Source organism: Canis lupus, chromosome 6, assembly GCF_003254725.2.
Source record: "Canis lupus dingo isolate Sandy chromosome 6, ASM325472v2, whole genome shotgun sequence".
NCBI lineage: Eukaryota > Metazoa > Chordata > Mammalia > Carnivora > Canidae > Canis > Canis lupus.
The window spans coordinates 42,115,309-42,133,391 of record NC_064248.1 but is presented as its reverse complement, the minus strand read 5'-3'; the positions used below and the strand labels follow the sequence as shown (position 1 = coordinate 42,133,391).

The following is an 18,083-nucleotide window of genomic DNA, read 5'->3' as shown; positions in this document are numbered from 1 at the left end:
AGGAAATGGTGTGAAATAGGCATCTTGTAATGTGGGAGAAGGAATTGACTAAGGAAATGCCAGTGAAATGTTAAGGAATTCTTAGAGGGCTGATCTGACATGGGTGACCACTAAAGTGATTCCAGTTGACAGACAAGGGAAATGTGGTCCTGAGAGCATATATAGTTAAAAAGTGGGGACGACGCCTCCTCTGCTTCTATTTTGAATTCTAGTCACATGGTTGAGAGGATGGATCACTCTTGGAATATTTCCTCAGATCCACAAGATACTGACAGAGGAATTAATAAAAGCAAATAGGCCAGGAACAAATAATTTCATTTTTGCCTATGTTCAGTTTCTGTATCATGGTATTCCATGTAGAGGATGAGTTCCTAGAGGTGTTTATGTTGCCATATCTCCTTAAGTATGCCTGCTTGACACAAATGATATCAAGTAGCGTCTGGGCTACTTTTAGGGAATTATATTTGGTCGCTGAATTACGCTAAAGTGAAAAACTCTGATAACAAAGCTTAGTAATTTTTCTTGCTAGATAGCCTCACTTAAGTTTTCCCTGGGACCTTGGTTTCCATTAATCTAGAATTAGCACTCACATTGATTTCATACTTTGTGTTTGATTACAGGTGAATTCAAAGTCTGATTTTCTTTTCTTTCAGGTGCTGGAGAATCTGGTAAAAGCACCATTGTGAAACAGATGAAGTAAGTTGGAACATGGCCTTTTGTAAAACTACAGTTCCTCATAATGCACAAAAGCCCATAGTATCTTTTTCTTTTTAGGTCTGTGGTAATGATTTGTGGTTTTCTTTTTAAAGAATCATTCATGAGGATGGCTATTCAGAGGAAGAATGTAAACAATATAAAGTAGTTGTCTACAGCAATACTATACAGTCCATCATTGCGATCATAAGAGCCATGGGACGGCTAAAGATTGACTTTGGGGAAGCTGCCAGAGCAGTAAGTGTTTCTCATTTCCTCTTCACTTGCTTTCTTTTAGTAGATTCAGTTAAGGAAAATTTTCTTCGTGTTTTAGGGAAATGAATTTAAGCAACAAGATAAGATGGAGCAAAGTACTGTGTGCCCATTTGAAAAGTATTAGCAATCTGCTTTAGGAGATACTAGATTACCACCAGAAAGAAGAATTGAAGAAATGTAATTGTGTGGATATACTGTAGGTTTCTGTGACAGATCTTTTTTATTTGCTTCTTTATAGCACTGTTTTATTAAAGTAGTAAATACTAGTAAATTAAAATAATCTAAAAGAGGTAGATCTGCTTTCTGTGGCGTAAAGATAAAAGGCAAATATCAGACTTGAGAAGGACATGAATGCTAAGTCAAAATTTTAGGTACAATTTTTAGGTATTCAAAAATACTATATCACTGTACTATGTTGGACTGTAACCTATACAATTGGATTATTGCATGTCCTAGGACAATTCTTGCACATGTCAGATACTCAAAAGTTGTGTTGATGAATCATAATACGTGGTGCACCATGAAGTTCTCATTTGTGAATTAGGATGTTTGCTGCAATGGGAAGAGGGCCAAAATGAAGGCAGGAGATCTTTTATATCTAGTTGCACTGAGAGAACGCTGATCCTAAGAATGATTTCCTAGAACTAAAGGACTCATCAGCTGTGTTCAGAGTGCTATAGACAACAAAAGGGGGTGACTTGGGGAGGCTGCCTGGAAAGGCAAAGCCTGTGTGTCCGTGAAGTAGCTTAGGAACTCTTAGCTGCTCTTGATTTATCCATTAACAAGCTATTATAAATGCAAATTAATATTCAGTAAATAAGTGGAGAAATTGTTGATGGGAAAAAATCACTAAAGGATAGTTGTAATTGGTTGGTATTCGATTAGGGATACTAGAAGTGGACCTAAGGGAAGAGGAGCTGGGCTAAGTTTGTAAAATGACTGGAAAGAAGAGTAGCAGAAGAGGGGACAAGGAAATATGTGAGGCACAACTTTTATGTTTTTGTAACAAAAGATGTCATAGCATAACATCCTGAGACTTTTTCTAAGCATCTGAGGGGAAAATGGGATTGTGAATGTAAGAATGAACAATGCATTTTTGTCTTACATCTTTCTGTCCCTTCTCTGCCTCCTGCTTTTCTTTTCTTCCCTCTGGCCACTACCCCCCCCCCCCCCCAGTATTATTTTCTTCCCTTTTCTTATCCCTTCCTGTCACCCAGCTCTGCGTGTCTGTTTTGTTTGCCAGATCCGTTATAACTGGTCGATGCTACTGTATTTAGTCCTTTCCCTCACTTTGTTGGCTTTTTCTTCATCTCAGTTCTTTATGTCTTCTCTTCATTCCTTCCTTTTTAATTTTTCACTGTCCTCTTTTATATCTCTTGATGAACCTCTCCCTTCTTGTCTCTCCCTTGTCAAATTGGTTGTTATTAATGTTTGGGTCCTCACACTACTTTGTCACCAATACAGTTGACATTTTCTGTCTTTGTCCTGTTGTAACAAAACACCACAGACTTAGTAGCTTATCAACAACAGTCATTTATTGCGCACACTTCGGGAGGCAGGAAGTCTGAGGTCAGATGGGAAGTCTGGTGAGGGTCCTCTTCAGTTGCAGACTTCTCACTATGTCCTCACATGGCAGGAGAAAGGAGCTCTCTGGAGTCCCTTTTATCAGAGCACTAATTCCATTCATGGGACCTCCACCCTCATGACTGTAGTTGTACTTCCCCAAAGCCCCATCACCTAATACTATGACTTTGGGCATTGGAATTTAACATATGAATTTTGGAAGGACACAAACATTCAGACCACAGCATCTGTTCTCCTTTCGTTCCTTCCCTTTATCAAATGAGTGTCATTCCTCTTTGGGTCCTAACACTCCTATGTCACCAGATGCGGTCAACATCTCCTTCATTCCTGTTAGGCCTCCTGAATCACTTAGTTTTCCACCATCTACCCATCCTAATCTGCAACCCTATGTAATTTTTTGAAGTTTCTCTTTATCTAGTTTCTTACGGCTGTTTAGAGAGTGAATGGACAAGAATAGAGCCAGGTGAGGGGTAGGTTGCTTTTTCATATCTGCTTAAAGGTGGAGGTTTGAAGTTCATTGTAAAGAGGGGCCTCCTTAAAGGCCTAAAGAGGGTTTATTGTGGAGAAGCAAGAGTAGGTCAGTGGAGGAGATGTAAGTGGTAAGGGGAAAGTGATTCTGCTCAAAATTGTCCTTACAAAGGCAGGACAGCAGAAATATGTAGCAATAGCTCTCTCTCTTTTAAAGTTTTTATAATTAGAATTGCACTAGTAAAATGTAATGCTTATTGAGGTTTTGAATAGCTGTATGAGCATAGTTCAAATTTCAGAATGGACTGTAAAGTCTTCACATGTTAAAGCATTAGACATAGAAGGACATGTTCAATATTGAGTATGTTTGCCAATTTGTGTAATTTTTCAACTTTCCTCTGTCATTTGTTCCTTTATTTAAAATTTTTATCTTTGAAAAGAGAAGAGGGGAATATAGATGTTAGATGAAGTTTCAGAGAAGGATGGGCATAAAGTGTTATTATTAAGAAAGGCAGCTTCTAGAGGAGGGCTATTACTTGGCTGAAGATCTTGAGTTTGACAGCATTAACTGGAGTTCACAATGGTTAGTCTTGTTTTTTGCATACTTTTGGGTGCATGAGTTTTGGAAACACACAAGTATTAGGAGTTTTGGGTTGTGATTTCACCTCTGGTCTGAAATGCTTTTTGCTTGCTAGTTTATTGTCCTAATGACCACTTACGATACAACCAACTGCTCCTTTTCCCTCTTTACTTTTCCTTTACCCAGTAAGTATGGGTATTTTTTTAGTATCTGCATCTTAATAGTTATTTGGAACTCTCCTAAGGCAGATAAATATGAGATTTGAGGTGGGGAGAGCATCCCATGAGATTTCAGTATATGGGGTTTTTTAAAGATTTTATTTATTTATTTTAGTAATCTCTATCTCCAGTGTTGGGCTGAAACTCACAACCCTGAGATCAGAAGCCGCATGCTCTGAATGAGCCAGCCAGGCGCCAGGTTCTGTTCTGTTCCTTTCTCTTCTATCTTGTTTTTAAAGATTGAGACCTGGGTTTGTTTTTAAACTATTTGACAAGTAAGGGTAGGTAGAATAAAGCAAAATAATCAGAGTTCTCATAGCCCTTTTCTGTCCTCTTTACAGTTCATGTTTTAGGTTTAAAAACGTTAGCCACTTATAAAGCTTTTTGACTCATGAGTTTTGATCACATCTCTTTGTAACTTTCTTTTCCTCTTGCTCTTTCCCCCCCCCCCCCTCTCTTATTTGAAGGATTATTATTCCTTGGGGAATCTACAAACTGAATTTTGCCCCCAGGGATTTATTTTCCCCCCTAGGCTTCTAGACTTCTTAAATAATTCAGTCTCCTCTTCCTGTTCCTCTGTCTGAGCTGAGGAAGAAGAGAACACTTTCCTTAAACTCCATTAATGTTTTACTCGCTCTGAAGTGTTTAGACTTTACCTCTTACATGCTAGTTTTTTTGTTTCTATTTTTATTGTAGGTTTGTTAACAAAATGGTAATGTGTTACATGTGTTTATATCACAGACCAGGTTTTTTCTGTCAAAAAGCTATGAGTAAGCAGGGTGGAGATATGTAAGCCACTCAGAAGAGATCTTTTTAGGAGATAGTGGTATGTGGTGGGGGGACTGAAATCATTCCTCAGCTCAGCTCTGCACTTCTAACTACAGTGGAATGAGTAGGGGGAGTGACTTCATTGTAAATTCTCTCAGACAGCCCTGCCTGGAAAGATCTCTTCAATACTTCTCTTAAAATAATGAAACATATAATGTGCGTGTCAAGTTCTTTAAGGAGCGGAGAAGCATTCTGTCTCTTAACTTCTTTCTTCAGGATGATGCCCGGCAATTATTTGTTTTGGCTGGCAGTGCCGAAGAAGGAGTCATGACTCTAGAACTAGCAGGAGTGATTAAACGGTTATGGCGAGACGGTGGCGTGCAAGCTTGTTTCAGCAGATCCAGGGAGTATCAGCTCAATGATTCTGCTTCATAGTGAGTAATTTTTCCATAATAGAAAATAATTTGGTGACACTAAGAAAGTTCAGAGTCTGTCCTTGACAAAACCTTAAGTAACAGACACTTTTAGAAGTCTGTTGCATGATTTCAGGTTAGGGTAATTACAAGCCCTTCGTCATTTTGTATGACTTGGAGAACAACATTGCCTCTTGGAATGTAAATGGGAGAATTAGTACCATGAAAAGTAGCTCCATGGTAGTTTATAATAAGTAAGTGAAAGAGGAGAGAAATCTTTTGCAGCTGGATCCTGGATCTCTTCCAATGCAGTTCCTTCTGCATAAGGACTTTGCATTAATTGCCAGCTAGTGAGGGAAATTAGAAATGTGATATCCCTTTTTATGCATCCAACTCTGTGGCTGGCCTGCACTATGGATTTCTCTGGTACTAGTCACCACTAATAAATCTTTGGCCAGATCACAATAGTAGACTTTGTACAGAGAATGTTGAGTCTTAGTAAGAAGTCAAAGCATCTGTTTGTCAAGGGAATTCTGTTAAGTGTTAAATAGTTTGAGAGAATGTGTAATTAATACTTGTGTGAGGCTTTGATGTGCTGATTTTGCCTCTTATACAACATGTGTATATATAAGATCTATATTCTGAATGTAGGTTTTTAATGTGCCTTTTGGGAACTTGGTGAGTTCTTTGTACCTGTATCTATCTCTGTTCTAATTGGAGGCACTTTTAAGTATTAAGGTATTTTCTCCAATATTCACATTTTCCTATCTTTCATTCTTATTTAAGTTGTTGTAGGAAGAAGTTAAATTATATTTGAAAAACTTAGTTATCTTGAAATGAAAACTTAACCTTAGAAAAATTTCAGGATTCTTGCCCACCTTTTTTTTGTTTTTGTCTTCGTTTTTCTTTTTCTTTTTCTTTTTTTTTTTTTTAAATTGGAGTTCAATTTGCCAATATACAGCATATCACCCAGTGTTCATCCCGGCAAGTGCCCCCCTCAGTGCCCGTCACCCAGTCACCCCCCCCCCCCCCACCTACCTTTCCACCACCCCTTGTTCGTTTCCCAGAGTTAGGAGTCTCTCATGTTCTGTCATCCTCACTGATATTTTCACTCATTTTCTCTCCTTTCCCTTTTATTCCCTTTCACTATTTTTTATATTCCCCAAATGAATGGGACCATATAATGTTTGTCCTTCTCTGATTGAATTATTTCACTCAGCATAATACCCTCCAATTCCATCCATGTCGAAGAAATGGTGGGTATTTGTCATTTCTAATCTTGCCCACCTTTTAATATTTTTTAGTTGCATATGTTGGTAGTTTCAATAATTCTCCCAGTAGTCATGAAAGCTAGATTGTTATTATTTTTTATCATACGTTCATTAAGCTCTAAATCCTTCAACTACACCAGAGAACATGTGATTTATAAATTTTTTTTCCTGGGGATCCCTGGGTGGCTCAGCGGTTTGGCGCCTGCCTTCGGCCCAGGGCATGATCCTGGAGTTCCGGGATCGAGTCCCACGTGGGGCTCCCTGCATGGAGCCTGCTTCTCCCTCTCTCTGCCTGTGTCTCTTCCTCTCTCTCTCTCTCTCTCTCTGTCTGTCTCTCATGAATGAATAAATAAAATCTTTTAAATAAAAATATAAAAGTAAATAATTTTTTTTCCATAATATTTGATTGAGACTTGCCTGATTCCTTAACATTGATGGTAGTACTTAGTTTTATAGAGGCTCATTAATGATTCACTTATAATAGTGCTACCTGTTCTTTAGTTTTCTAGCTAAAAACTCTTTAGGAATCTGAAATTACCAAAAATTTAACTTAGCTTTAAAAAAAATTAACTTAGCTTTGAAGCCATCTTTTAATTAATTCCCTGAATAAATTTCTTGGAAGTATTTACAATATTTTTGACTTAGATTTTAAAAAACCCACAACTTTTTTTTTCCTGAATAAAACCAGAAAATATTCTTATTGAACATAGTTCTCATTTTAATTTTAGTAATTCAAACACCATTCTCTAATGTCCCATCAAATGTCAGAACATACAAATGACCTATTAACTTTAAATGTCTGAAGGCTTTTGTTTTGGTTTTTCTCGATTTTTTTTTTCCAAAATTTTTTATTTTTAAGTAATCTTTTCACCCAACATTGGGGCTTGAACTTAAAACCCTGAGATCAAGAGTCACATGCTCTACTGACTGAACCAGTCAGGCACCCCAGAAATCTTTTTTAATAAGAATGACATTTCCATATTTGTTTCCTTCTAATTGGCCTTCACAGCTTAATTGTGGTAGAATTAAAACCCCCTTTGTGTGGCATTTATAAAACCTACATTAATTGTCCTATGCTAGATTCACATTTTTTTCCTCATCATTTCTGTGATACCGAAGCTCTGATTTTGTTCTGCCACTTTATTTTTTATTTTGTATGTTTTTAAACGATTTTATTTATTTATTTATTCATGAGAGACAGAGAGAGAGGGAGAGAGAGAGAGAGGCAGAGACACAGGCAGGGGGAGAAGCAGGCTCCATGCAGGGAGCCCGACATGGGACTCGATCCCAGATCTCCAGGGTCATGCCCTGAGCCGAAGGCGGCACCAAACCGCTAAGCCACCCAGGGATCCCTTGTTCTGCCACTTTAGTGACAGGTTTAGAATCTACTTTTGGCAAGGAACTAGTTTAGGTTGTTGATTTGGTGTGTACATGGTTAGCTTCACCAAGTTAAAATAAATGTGTGTTTTATTTAGTTACCTAAATGATTTGGATAGGATATCCCAAACCAACTACATTCCAACTCAGCAAGATGTCTTGCGGACAAGAGTGAAGACCACAGGCATTGTGGAAACTCATTTCACCTTCAAAGACCTATACTTCAAGTAAGTCATTATTTTGCTAGATGTGCGAATTACAAATATCTTTCCTTTAGTTTGTATCTTTAATCAGGGTAAAATTTCTCCAGGCCATATTCTTTGCTTTAAAAACCTATCATCAAAACAACCAACTAACCAACCATCATATTCATCAGCCAGTATTTGAATTTTAACTGAATGAGGGCCCAAACCTTTCTTCTTTCTCCAAATAGCATCAAATACCTTTGTCTATTTGAGAAATTTAAATTCAAAATTAAGTTGTAAATATCAATAAAAGTAATCACATGGTTATCTATTTATTTTATTTTTAATTTTAGTCTTTTCAGCTGCTTTTTTGTTGGAATCGTCAAAACAGGTATTGAATGTTTGTTGTTTAGAAGGGGTAACAATAATACTAAGTATAGATACTTAGTGATGTGGCTTTGTTCTGCCATTTTGATATTAAAATAGAAATGCTTTACTCACCAGTGTTGATCTTTCCTTACCAAAGCACATTTCCCTTTAAGTTTAATGGAATGGAGCTAATATTGTCATGGCTCTTGGACTGATTTGTGCATAATGTCATGTACAACTAAGTTCTTAATGTAGTATGAATGGAAAATTGATATAGACATAGAGGTATTTTGGTAAAGTATGATAACATAAAAAGTGGTTTTAGAGAGAGAGAATTCTAGTACATGAATACAAAGGACTTTCTCATTAGCATTAGTCTTTCTAAAATAGGCTTCATCTTGTCTCTGTGTTAATGGTCTTTTGTAAATAACTGTCTTTTTGGTTCCCGTTTTCTGCTTTTGTGACCTTTAAGATTAGGAATAAACTTCTCTTCAATATATGATGTTTGTTCCAGCTACCTCATTATGCTTGTATGTAGTCTGTGATAATCATCACTTTTGCACAAAATTGTAATTTCTAGCTGAGAGCTTCTCCATGTTCTTCTCTCTGAAAACAGTTACTTCACAGGATTTGTGAAATCTACAGAGTTCAGGTATTACTAGATACCATTTGAGGTCTTGAAATCTTAATAAACCAAAACAGATCTGAAACATGGTGCAGGAAAATAGTTCAGCTGAATATTAGTAGAATAGAAGAGCTGCTTATTTTTTTAGGACTGATATATTTAACTAGAGTAGCAAAGGCCATATGAATTTATCACCTGTGCAACCTATAAGAATGAGATGTCTTTTTGTGTACTACAAGATCAGTAATCCATTTATAATTAAATGTGGTGAACTTTATTTAGTGTGGGAAACATTCTTGTTGATGTTGACATGGGTTGATCTTTAGTTGGGTAAATCCTGTTGGTCTTGTGTCAGAATCAGTAGCCAGCTCTAGTTAAGATGCCACACCCACTTTATTATTGGCATAGAGATCTTGTTATGAAGTACTATCACTTCTTCCTTTTCCTCTTCTCTCTAGGCAAAACCACTATCCATTTATTCAAACACTTATTGAGCATCTGCTATATGCAAGGCATTGTGTAATTGCTTACTTGCCTCTCAGTTATGAGGTAATGTTTATAACATGTTGATCTGTTAGTGAATTATATTGTAAATGTTATATGTGCTAAAAGCCCACCCTTGGGACGTCATGGTATTCTGCAACTTTTATGGACTTTGTAGAAGACAACAGAGGGATAAACTGAAATTATTGCTGTACCAGCATGTGTCTCTCCTTGAAAGATTTCTGTGGCATATGTGATGTTTGCTTTCCTAAAACCTATTATATGATCTTGTATTAAAGCCAACTTGTGATTGCATCATTCCAAGTGTCATGTCCAAAGGCTGAAAAAAACCTATGCTAGATCAACCACAAGAAAAGACTGGGTTGTAAACTCAGTTATGTCTTATTTCTCTTGATCTTCAGGGGAAAAGTCTTTGGAAATAGACATTGAGTCACTTTAGATCTGGCATACTAAACCAGCTTGGCAAAGTTTACCTTTTAAAATTTTGTCCTTGTCATTAAACATCTATCTTCAGAGCATCTAATCATTTGTATACATACCTCCTCAGATGCTGGTACTAGCTAGAGGTAGAGCACTGCAGGTGTTCCTCTTACTGTAGGAGGTAGATGAGGACACTGTTGACAGAAGTGCAGTAGGTGGGCCAGGATGTCAAGTAAGCCCCCCAGAAGGGAGTGGTGGACTGAAACTAATCAGGAGTGGAACATAAAATCTGTGAACAGCTGAGGCTTTGTTATTATTGATTAGATTCAACTAGGACATAGAGTTGGGAAATAGTGGTTATATTGGGCTCTTAAGAGTCCTACCCTGAAAAACAGTTTACTTTCCCCCCGTAATTAATCTCTGAAATATTTTTTCCTTAAAGTAAGGAAAACATACCTCAGCCATACCTCAGTTAAAAAAAAAGAAAGTTAAAAAGTAAGGAAAACAAACTTTCTGGAAGCAGAATGCAAGTTGGATATTTCTATTTTTTATTGTTCTCTTTGACTGAAGAGGTAAACCATTTTGGGGAGTCGAATGGTGTTACGGCTAAGAGCCTGGGTGCTGCAGTTAGAGTGCCTGGGTTCAGAGTCCCAGTCCCCATTTGCTAGTAGTGTGCCCTAGACCCAGTTATTTACCATACCTGTGCCTCAATTTCTTCATCTGTGCACTGGAAACAATAGTACTAGCAGCAGTGTTGTGAGGGTCAAAGGAGTTAGTGTACTTAAGATGTATAGGATCATGTTTGGTACCATGGTAAACAATAAATGTTAATATTTTGTTACTATTATCTTAAGTTGTATTATTTAGCTCTTTATTTTTCCTGTCCTTTTTCCCCCTCCTTCCTTTAGTCCATTTCAGTGCTTTTTCTGCTGACTTTTGGCACTCCTGATAACAAACTTAAAGGAAGTGCAACTAGTTACCTAAAACGAGGATTTTGATTGTTCCTAGATTTTATTTTCTCATGTTGTTCTCTTTTACTTTTAACCACAGTATTAGTTTGACTGCATTTTATCTGCTCCTTGTTTGTCTTTTCTATTATAAATGGAGTTTTGAATATACATTAGTGGGAAGTTCTCTAACCACTTCAGTTTAGGGAGAGGTGTATTTGTGACCTTGCTGAATTTGTGCATTCTTTCCCTTTACTCAGGATGTTTGATGTAGGTGGCCAAAGATCAGAACGAAAAAAGTGGATTCACTGTTTTGAGGGAGTGACAGCAATTATCTTCTGTGTGGCCCTCAGTGATTATGACCTTGTTCTGGCTGAGGATGAGGAGATGGTATGTGGATCTTCTGTTTAATGTAGCCAGGAAGTAGAAAATAATTCGTAGGAAGATGTGCATTCATTTGCTCATTGAACCAAATCTTGATTCCTTAATTTTTTTTTCCTGTCAGTGAGATTAGACTTAAAATATTGATCCATGCCCTTCTTATTCTTTAAGAGGTAGGACAGCACATTGAGTATGTGGGCAGGATTAAGGCCTCTTGTTAGCCAGTCTTCTTCCCACTTCCCAACTTCCAGGGATTACGAAAATGAGGATTGACTTAGCTTTTGTGTTATCAGTGTCTAGCTTATTTCCATGAGTGCCATTCAGTTCTTCTAAAACTTATTGGTCTGTTTTTTTCATGAACAGTTCATGCACTTTTACCTTTTGCTACTGACATCATTTTCCCCCCTCAGAACCGAATGCATGAAAGTATGAAACTGTTTGACAGCATTTGTAACAACAAATGGTTTACAGACACTTCAATCATTCTCTTCCTCAACAAGAAAGACCTTTTTGAGGAAAAAATAAAGAGGAGTCCATTAACTATCTGTTATCCAGAATACACAGGTAAGGGATCCTGAATGATTTTGTTGGAGGTACACATCTTAGATCAACACTTCAGTGACATTGTTAAATTTGTCTTTTATTTTGAACAATGTATGTATGTCCTTATGGAGAGTGTTCACTGGTAGTGATATTAGCATTAAGCATGTGATTAAGACCCTTTAAGTCTAAAGTGCTATTCCAGATATAATTGAGTTTACTATGTATATTACATTTCTGTCCTCAGTTTTTGAAGAAAATAGAGAAAGATAAAAATAAAAATTTGGTGTGTTTCCTTTTTTCTAGAGGAAATGACATTTGGAGTGAGATAATGAGAGGATGAATTAGAGACCACTAGGCAGACAGAGAATTAAAAGCTTTTTAGGAAGAAGGAATAGTGCATATGAAAATAGGGAGGTAAAAAAAAATGTCATGAGGGGTGCCTGGGTGGCTCAGTTGGTTGACCATCCGACTCTTGATTTCAGCTCAGTTCTTGATCTCAGGGTCATGAGTTCAGGCCCTGCATTTATTAATAAAAGTAAGTAAATTTGTTAAAAAAAATTTTTGTTTTTGGAACCTAGAAAGAATTTGATATTGCCAGAGTTTAATGTGATGGGAAAGAGTCATTAGAGTGATAGGCAGAGATGCTCATGGAGGGCCTTGTATCTCATATGGAGATGGTGGGGCGCTATTGAAGGATTTTGATTGGGGTACATGATATAGTGGAAACTGTGCTTTAGAAAGATAAGCAGTAAATAGCAATAAAGATAGTAGGGAGTTGAATTAGTAAGGAGTCTCTTAGGATGCAAATAAAAACTTTAGGTGAAGATACAGGGATATATCCTAGAAGCCAAGGGCAAGAATGCAGACATACCTTAAGAATACATTTAGGAAAAAAAAGAATACATTTAGAGGGGGATGCCTGGGTGGCTCAGCAGTTTAGCACCTGCCTTCGGCCCAGGGTGTAATCCTGGAGTCCTGGGATCGAGTCCCACATGGGGCTCCCTGCATGGAACCTGCTTCTCCCTCTGCTTGTGTCTCTGTCTCTCTGTGTCTTTCATGAATAAATAAATAAAATGTTAAAAAAAAAATCATTTAGAGGGCACCTGGGCAGTTCAGTTGGTTAAGTGTCTGCCTTCAGCTCAGATCATGATTCCAGGATTCTGGGATTGAGCCCAATTTTGGGCTCCCTGTTCAGTGGGGAGTCTGCTTCTCCCTCTGCCCCTCTCCCTTATTCCTGTGTGTTCTCTCTCTCAAATAAATGAATTTTTTTTTTTTAAAGGGAGTTCTTCCTTTAAAAAAGAGGAATGCATTTAGAACTAAGAAATAGAAAGCTGTCAAGGACTCTGGAAGCACCTTTTCCCTGTCTCTTTTTTTTCTCCTTCTCTCTATGTATCTTTATTCTTCTCTCTGTTTACCAGCCTTCTGTGCTACTCACTTTATGTGATACAAGATGGCCCTGCCACAGTATCTCTCCTGTATTCAAAACACCAGGTTAGGGGCACTTGGCTGGCTTAATCAGTAGAGCATGCGACTCTTGGTCTCATGTTGTAAATTTGAGCCCTGCACATTGAGTGTAGAGATTATGTGGAAATAAAATCTTAAAAAGAAAAAAAAAAAGAAGACCAGGGTACACTGATAGTGGCTGGCCCCAAGTTCAAATTTCTAGAAGAGAGATTCTGGCCAGTATTAATTTAGGCAAAAATCCTTAGCCCAGTCATTCAATCAAAGTTAGGGACACAAATATGAATGCCGGGCTGCACCACTATAACCTTTAGATCAGAGTTGGGTGTTTTCAGGGAAGGAGAACATATGTTGGCTGAGCAGACCCTGTAAAGGCTTTCTGTAATGAAGTAGAAGAGTGTCACTAGGGTAAGGAAGTGGGAAGAGTACTCGTAGAATTCTGCCTTGATTGGCTGCTGGTGCTATGATCTGAATTGATATTTAGGAATCTTGATTTTGAAGCATCTGTGGAAAATCCAGATGGGGGTATCTAATAGGTAGATACATACGTGGCCTTGGAGCTTTTATGAGAGATTGGGGTTTAGATATATTGATTGGAGATCATGTATAACTACAACATGGAAATGGATGAAATGACATGGGGTGATGATACAGAATGAGGACAGAAAAGACCACAGAAAGAATGAGAATACCAGACTATTGGCAGGAGAGAAAGAAAGGTTTATATTGGATACAAAGAGAAGAACCAGGAGAGCCAAATTATCAAAAACTGAGAAACTAAGAAGCGAAGTGTGGTCAGTAATGTTTAGTGCAGACAAAGTAAGATACACATTGAAAAATGCCCTCTGAAGTTAGTGGTCCAGGAGATGGTGAGTGTTATTGAGAGCAGTGTCAGTGAGAGCAGAGCCAGGGCAGTGAGTTTTTGAGTAGGAAGTAAAGAAATGAAGACCGGTGTAGCCTACTCTTGAGCAGCTTGGATTACAGGAGAAGGAAAGATTTAAGAATGTTCATATGTGAGCATCCCCGGTGGCGCAGCGGTTTAGTGCCGCCTGCAGCCCAGGGCGTGATCCTGGAGACTCCGGATCCAGTCCCACGTCAGGCTCTCTGTATGATGCCTGCTTCTCCCTCTGCCTCTCTCTCTCTGTCTCTGTCTCTATGAATTTAAAAAAAAAAAAGAATGTTCATATGCTTAGAGGTAAGATTTTATAACAAGAGAAGTTGTAAAAAGTAGATGTAATTAATGGAGCAAGATTTGTAAGTAGGTGGAATTCCATACAATAGAATAATAAAAAGGAATAAAGTACTGATACATTGTATGAACCTCATAAATATTATGCCAAGTGAAAAGAAGCCAAACACAAAAGGTCACATTTATGTGATTCCTTTTATATGATATACCTCAAATAGGCAAATCCATAGACAAAGCAGATTGGTTGGTGGTTAGCGGGAGATGGGGGAGCATAGAATTAGAGGAATGAAGAATGATTACTTAATGGGAATGGAGTGTTTTTCTGGGTTGGTGAAAAAGTTTTGAAACTAGAGAAAGGTGGTGGTTGCAGAACATTGTGAATACACTAAATGCCACTGTATTGTACATGTTAAAATTGTATGTTATATTAATTTCACCTCAGCTTAAAAGAATCTTGGTAGAGGAGTTAAATTTTGAACTGGAAGGAAGACCACTGTAAGACCAAAGGTAGAAATATGTGGGGATATAGGTGACTTCTAAGTGAGGTGGTCGGCTCAAGAGTCGAGGTATAGTTTAAGCCCCTGGCCCTTGTTTTCTCAGGGAAGTTGGCAGTGTGGCCAGAATCTGGAGGGAGGGGAGAATTAGGGGAGTTCATAGAAAGTAGCCAAGTTTTAAAGCGGAGAGAAATCTTACTTAAGAGGATTGCCAGTGTTCTGACTGAGAATCTTCCACAAAGCAAAGAGCCCTCAGTGTCATATCCTTTTTTGGAGTAGAGGGGGCGACCTTCCAAGCCTGTTTTCCATTGACTTCATTTTTCTTTTAAGAAGTCTTAACAGTCCTCATTGCCCAAGGATCACTGTCTGTTCCTGCCAGACAGAATTCGCTTCTCAGTGCTGTTTTTCCTTGAATTTACAGAAGTTCTGCTCATCTCAAGAAACCTATTTCAAGCACCTACCAACCTATCTTCCTTTGTTTCTCTAAGTATTCTGTTTAAATAACACTCCTTTCTTTCTTAAGTTTTTCTTTGTTTAGTCTTTTTTTAAACACTTCGCTTTTGGCATTTGTTGTCATGCTTAATATCACTTAATTTCATAGATGTTATTTGTTGAAAACAGCCTCTAGTTTACAGGAGTGAAGACTTGTATTTGTTGAGGTTTCCTGTTCTAGTCAGTTTCTAGGGCTATTCTAAAGGTTCACAGGTAGATGAGATGGTGTAGGAAGCATGTGGTAATGAGTGTTAATTACAAATGTTGAAAATAAAGTTTACTTTTGAGTCTCTCCCCCCTTTATAAAAAAATAATAGCTTTATTGAGATGTAACTTATATGTCACAAAAATACATTTTAAAGTGTGTAAATTCAAGCCCCTTTCGCTTTTACATGTACTGGTTTACCTTTCATTAAGTTATTGCTGAAAGGCTCTGAAGCTAAGCCCTGGCCCCCTTTTTTAAAGCCCCCTTAAAACTGGTATGATTTTGAAAAGAAGCATGATTAACTGTTTTGAATTGTTTGAAGATCACTCGGAGGAGCACGGGCTCTCTGACCTTTTATTTTTTTTTATTATTTTTTTTTTTAAATTTTTTTTATTTACTTATGATAGTCACACAGAGAGAGAGAGAGGCAGAGACACAGGCAGAGGGAGAAGCAGGCTCCATGCACCGGGAGCCCGATGTGGGATTCGATCCTGGGGTCTCCAGGATCGCGCCCTGGGCCAAAGGCAGGCGCTAAACCGCTGCGCCACCCAGGGATCCCTCTCTGACCTTTTAAACAATTGTGTTCTAGCAATGTGTCCTCCTACTTCCCTAGTCTCCTTTATGCATTCTAGGTTTTTTAGCTGAAAAATCTAAATGAAAGGAGGAAAAGAAAAGGTTTTGTTTCCCAAGATCTTTTTTTGTGATAATTTTGTTTTACTTAGTCCGCTCTCAAGAAAAGTCTGATGATTGTAGAATAACCTAATGATTACAGAAATAAAGAAATCTGTCTTATATTCATTTGGGTTATATTCCCTTAGGTGATGGCCTGACTTAGTTGAATTCAGGCAGCTGTTAGGATTTGAACTGAGAATATTGGTTGTCTGCTTCAGGTTCCAATACATATGAAGAAGCAGCTGCTTATATTCAGTGCCAGTTTGAAGATCTGAACAGAAGAAAAGATACCAAGGAGATCTATACCCACTTCACCTGTGCCACAGACACCAAGAATGTGCAGTTTGTTTTTGATGCTGTTACAGATGTCATCATTAAAAACAACTTAAAGGAATGTGGACTTTACTGAAGAGGGTTGGATGTTAATAAAAGGTAAAACTTGAGACAATTTAGTTCTAGTTCTATAGTGATGTCTCTTGACATTGTAAGCTTTTCTAATTAAGAATGTTCTTCTTTTCTAGTTATTACAGTGTGGAGTGTTGAGACCAGACTTCTTTTGCTGTCTCAGTGGGCAGCTACAAGCATGAACGGGACCAGGGAATGGCAGCAGCATGCAGAATATTAGCACTCTTTAGCACAATCTTCTGTATTAGGGAACTCTTAATTGACATGAGATGCTAAAGTCAGACATTGGAATTGGAGCAACTGTAAAGTATGATTTGATCATCAAGACATCACTTGGATTTCATAATCTCAAAAGTTTAGGGCCGATGTGAAGTTGAGGTGCTGCATTCCAGAACTTTAATATGTAGCTTACTCTTTTTTTCCTTCTTAACAAACCACCAGTAGTTCATTTTTAAAGGTTTTTTTTTTCATCCAAGAGAATAATGTGACTAAATTTTATTTCTTTGTTTGCAAAAGAATCTTTATTAAAACACAACCTTAACTATGCACATGATGTGGCCAGATCATCTTGAAAATATTCCTCTTAGTAGGAACTCTTTGTTTCTAACTTTGGTATGGTCAGAACATAATACTTCCATAATTAATTCTTTATGGTTATTGGGGCTATGATTTTAGCTTTTTTGGATGAAATTTATGTTACTCTCCTGCTCAAAGTACCATTATGTTTTCTAAATGGTAATCACATTGGAGAGTTCTATAAGATTCTAGCTAAGTTTTGTTTAAGCTTATGGTTTAAGGTTAACCTGGTTTATGCTGATTACCAAATTACTAGGTAAATGCTGATGTAGTATGTAAAGTTAGTTTCTTGGATACAGACACACCCAGGGCAGCTGTTGATTAGAAATGCAAATTGCTAAATTCCAAACAGAAACAGTGACTTTGCTGCTACAGATCTACTAAATTGACCACTTTGGTTCTTGCTTGTTTGTCTCAGTCATAGGGAGTTCTGTAAAAGATGCCCCTTGTTTTCCATCTTCCATGGCCTTTTTTGTTGGGAAACATCTAAAGTGTATTAACAGTGCATGCTTTTACTTTGTAAATGTGGTGCCAAATCCCTGTTTGCCATTGTTTTTATTGTAGCAATGTTAATTGTAGTAATCCTTAGTACCTTCTTTTGCCGAAATGATTGCATTTTGGGACTTTTTCCACTATGTTGTGTATACAGATTTTAATCTGTTATAGTTGGCAGCAGTATTAAAATGGTGAGTAAAGAGTCCAGGTTTGTTCCTGTTTGTAACTAGTCCTTTCTGGAAATATTTTCTTGTTTCTTTTTGTCCCTGCTAAATGTGCTTTGGCCTTTGTCTCAGAATGGGTGTAGGTGGAGGGTTCCCTGAAGGGCTAGGCTAGTCTTTGGTGTAATAGTATTGTTGAATCATGGCCTGACTGAGGGTCTTATGTCCCATCTGTGTAAGTGACATGTAGTCATAATCCATTTTCCAGGTTTACATTTTGGTTTTGTGGAGAGCTTTTATTCACATCAGCC

The 18,083-nt window shown here is 37.7% G+C and overlaps 1 protein-coding gene across 2 annotated transcripts in view; it reads left to right on the top strand.

Moving 5' to 3' along the window:
• Positions 1–17,816, top strand: part of GNAI3 (G protein subunit alpha i3) — a 39,849-nt gene extending 22,033 nt beyond the window's left edge. For both annotated transcript variants that reach the window (XM_049111025.1, XM_025417336.3), the window contains exons 2-9: positions 654–696; positions 810–951; positions 4,864–5,021; positions 7,747–7,875; positions 10,959–11,088; positions 11,490–11,643; positions 16,354–16,567; positions 16,657–17,816. In XM_049111025.1, coding sequence (XP_048966982.1) covers positions 654–696; positions 810–951; positions 4,864–5,021; positions 7,747–7,875; positions 10,959–11,088; positions 11,490–11,643; positions 16,354–16,544 — 947 coding nt within the window. In that variant the 3' untranslated portion in view covers positions 16,545–16,567; positions 16,657–17,816. The remainder of the gene's footprint in view (positions 1–653; positions 697–809; positions 952–4,863; positions 5,022–7,746; positions 7,876–10,958; positions 11,089–11,489; positions 11,644–16,353; positions 16,568–16,656) is intronic.
• Positions 17,817–18,083: the final 267 nt, after the last annotated feature.